We start from the raw sequence: 3804 nt of genomic DNA on the forward strand, positions 1-3804 counted from the left end.
TATTGATTTCAGTGTTTTATAGTATATCCCAATGTATCTATTTTTGATGAATTCCTGATTAGACCGAATACTTGCCTATACCTTTCCTAATGTGTTTTGACAGTGAGTGCACAACATTTTATACAATTCCGCACATATTTTCTGCATGCTAGTTATCATTGTCAATACCGTCAAGACATTTTGACTCAACGCTCAAGACTTTGCCGTGTTATTTGATATGCTAACGAGGCCTATAAAAGCGAAGTACAAGTTAACTGTTAAGTCATTATGTAGGCGACCAGCGGTGGTCCAATTTCATTTCAGGAGCTGGGACAGCTAATTCTGGATAGTTAATGACAGTTCAGGGAATGTTTGTTTCCCTCTTCTCTCAGCCTATACATCATCTTATGTGCACTTGTAAACACTATCGTAAATGTATAATGTCTAACTGTAAATGTGATGTGACGGGGTAATGATATGTGACACACACACACAGACCATAAACATCAAAAGCCATGTTTAAAATAATTGCCTTATTTTAATAAAAACACCATGAAGGTACATTGTAAAAAAACAAACAATATTTTTCACATAGTGTGGCATTGTAATATACAATACATTTTGTCGCTCAGGATACTGAGAAAATGAATACATTTTATTTTACAAAATTTTGAATTTCATACATGTTTTACAAAACGTAAGAGAAACGTTGTCTTTCTTGAGAAAGTCAACACAACAACAGGCGAAGCTGTTTGCAGTAACTGCCATGGTCCCATGACTAACACAGTCTATTACGACCCACTAGTCTCCATGAGATCAGAGATCTCGGGATGGATCGAATGCCTTGAGTGACAGTTCCCCTCTTCTTGAGAATGTCCATCAAAAGTATTTTCTAGCATGGGAGTTTGCAACTTCCCTACTTGGCTCAAGGTTTGTTTGTGATCGAATGTCACATAATGTAACCTTGTTCTTTCTTCGTGGTGCTCGCTCTGGAACGATACAAGGGGCGATGCTCCGAGAGGTCTAGCGGCACATGATTCTGTCATCCGAGCATCCATTCTGGAGAGAGAAGATACAAACGTTAGGTCCGTGTTTGCTGTGAAAGTACTTGTCTACTAGTTTCAATGCAACATAACTTTATTCACTGTCATAAACCAACTTTACGCACGGCTACAGAATATTCATATTTAGGCTACTTCCAACAGTTAGGTCAGATATTGGGAGACACTAGGTAGCTCTTACAGAAACTCACAAAGGCATGTCAGAGTGATATTTACCTCGACAGTGATGCTTGCCAGCTCTGCATTCAGGGTGGTCAGAGGTGTGCGGGGCACGCTGCTCTGCTGACGACTCTTCTCCGGTTCATCCAGCTCGACCTGCAGGTCCCAGATGTAGTCAATGACGTGCTGGAGGATCTCCACCTTGCTGGCCTTCTTGTTGGTGGGCAGAGTAGGTACCAGCTCCTTCAGCTTGCTGTAGCAGCTGTTCATGTCTTGCAGAAAGACAGTCATCTGCTCGTCCAGCAGTGGGATCTTGCATTTGGAGATGGACAGGCTCTGGTCCGCGAGGCACCGCACCATGTCCTCGCCGCCAACCTTACTCTTCAGTGCGCAGGTAGGTCCGACAACCTTCATATTGGCTGAAGGTGTAGCTGTAGTTTCCAAAGATAATAAAAAGATGGTGTGTAAAAGCTATAGAGATTAGCAAAGGCTCCAAAAGTGTTTTTAGTAGTAATGGGAATATTGTCTCAGCAATGTTGACAGTTCTCAACAACGCACGAGTGTACCGCCTTGAATTTATAAGACTGGGACTTTGGGGCGTGCCCAAACTTGTCCTGTTTGCGGAGCGAAGGCCTATAGCGCAGCCGTGTTAGTGCTAGGACGTTTCACAACTGTTTTCTTAGCCAATGGGAGCCTGCGCCTGATTTTAAGGATTTAGAATATGTTTGAGAGAAGGCGTTACAAATGGAAACAAACGTGTATTTTTACGGGTGATGGGCCTATGTGGGAATCCAGCTGGCCATGGCTTGGGGACTCTGCAGGTGTAGAGTGCCTGGGGACACTGAAGGGTTGGTGTTGTGTATGGATATGGGTGTATATGTGCTGTGTGTCGGATGGGATGAATGGCTGGTGATAATAACCATAGCGCCTGAGACTTGCCCACCCAACAGTCAGAGGGCACCTTAGATGACCACGTTATAAAGGTGACATAAATTAAGAGATATTCAGACTAGGAATAATAACTGGTTTATTACCATTGGGTATGGTGTAATATGATTAAAGTCCATTCAAACAATTAGCTCTATATCTATAACACTCATGTGTGCAATTTATGATTCAGAACTTTACACACAAGGGGGTAAACAACGTTCACAATTTAGTGTAGCATTAGTTATTATTTATTATAAAATGTATTTATAGGTCCCGGAGACATGTCTGTCTTTGGCACACTTTCTCCCGTTATTCACCATAGCTGGCTGAGAATGTGTGTTAAAAGTCACACTATGCTTTCTTTATACTTACAAACTGCACTTTTTAGCACAGACTCTCTTTTTCCTCTCATGAGGGAAGCCCCTGTGAGCCACTTCACGGATTCCTTCACATGTTCTCCGTGTGTGCTCAGCCTTGTGTGCACATTGAAATTGCATTGCTCTGTTCTGAATCTTTCCCCAGATTGTCCAAACAAGCCAAGGCAGACAGGCAGGCGCCAGCGCCGTGACGTCACCCATTCATCGGAGCCTTGACGCCTGTCAGCCTGGCGCCGAGCGGGCGGTCGCTATGGAGACCTCAAACAACAGGCTCGCACTCCACTGTTCACCTGAGTAGAGCGCCAACGGTCCATGCTATTTCGAATCCTTGGGACGTTGACATTTCAAATATTTAAGATTTAGGGTTAGGTAAAGAGTTATGGTTAGGGTATGGACGTCCCAAGGATACTGTTAATCCACTAACCACGCGCAAACCCTGAGAACAAACTGGCATCAGAGTTCATAATTAATTTATCACTTTGATGAGATTACCGCCCCGCACACCTGCAAACGGTCATTCTCGCCAGTTTACTCAAGCATAGTATTTTAGGAAACGAATAAGAAAGAGAAAGAGCGAGCACTGTAAAGTGAAACCATGCATTTGTATGCAAAATGATAGGATAAATTGCGGCAGCATTCCTTCACATGAAACTCTATGGAGGCTGTGTCTCCTAAAATCAACACACAGCAGCATAACCAGCTAAATATCTTATATGAAACATGCAGCTTTTCTAAAACCTAGAATTTCCAAGAAAAGTTTATATCAAAAAGTGTTATACAATGATATAATATGCAACATTTTAAAACAAGCTACTGCCGCAAGTTAAAAAAGTTCCTTAATTTTGTTCTTACTAATGATAATAGTTAACTTATGTTGAACCCTATAGCAATGGGTTTAGTTATAAAATTGAAATACACTTTTTGAAGAAGCGACTTATTGCAATTAGCCTATATGTATGCAAATTATCCTAGATATCACTAGAAAAACTATGGAAAAAAATAATTAAAAGCAGAAAATAGTCAGTTTAAAGTAATTTTAGCCTACTGTCTTAAACGTAATTTAGTATTTTATTTTTTTGCACTCTGTCCCAGGTTGCAGCTGACGGGGGGGGGGGGGGGGGGCTGCCAGAACAATGGGAGTGCGGTGAAGGGATTGTGGGAGAGAATCTAGGCTGGAGCCACAGTGTCTGGAGCGCCCCTCCACTCCCCTCATCCAGCTTTTGTTCAGCTGCAAAAGCTATCAGCACTTCCTATTGACACCAACAATAACTCTACACAGCTGGGCCCTTTTTAGCCTG

The 3804-nt window shown here is 42.3% G+C and overlaps 1 protein-coding gene across 1 annotated transcript; it reads right to left on the minus strand.

The window, feature by feature from the left end:
* Window positions 1–492: 492 nt before the first annotated feature.
* Window positions 493–1774, minus strand: LOC135542123 (DNA-binding protein inhibitor ID-1-like). Its single transcript, XM_064968803.1, has 2 exons — window positions 1257–1774; window positions 493–1038 (listed from the first exon to the last, which is right to left on the minus strand). Exons 1-2 carry the CDS (start codon window positions 1611–1613, stop codon window positions 1003–1005), a joined length of 393 nt encoding a protein of 130 aa, XP_064824875.1. The 5' UTR covers window positions 1614–1774; the 3' UTR covers window positions 493–1002.
* Between the last annotated feature and the right edge of the window lie 2030 nt (window positions 1775–3804).

The sequence above is a fragment of the Oncorhynchus masou genome, chromosome 6, assembly GCF_036934945.1.
Source record: "Oncorhynchus masou masou isolate Uvic2021 chromosome 6, UVic_Omas_1.1, whole genome shotgun sequence".
Taxonomy (NCBI): domain Eukaryota; kingdom Metazoa; phylum Chordata; class Actinopteri; order Salmoniformes; family Salmonidae; genus Oncorhynchus; species Oncorhynchus masou.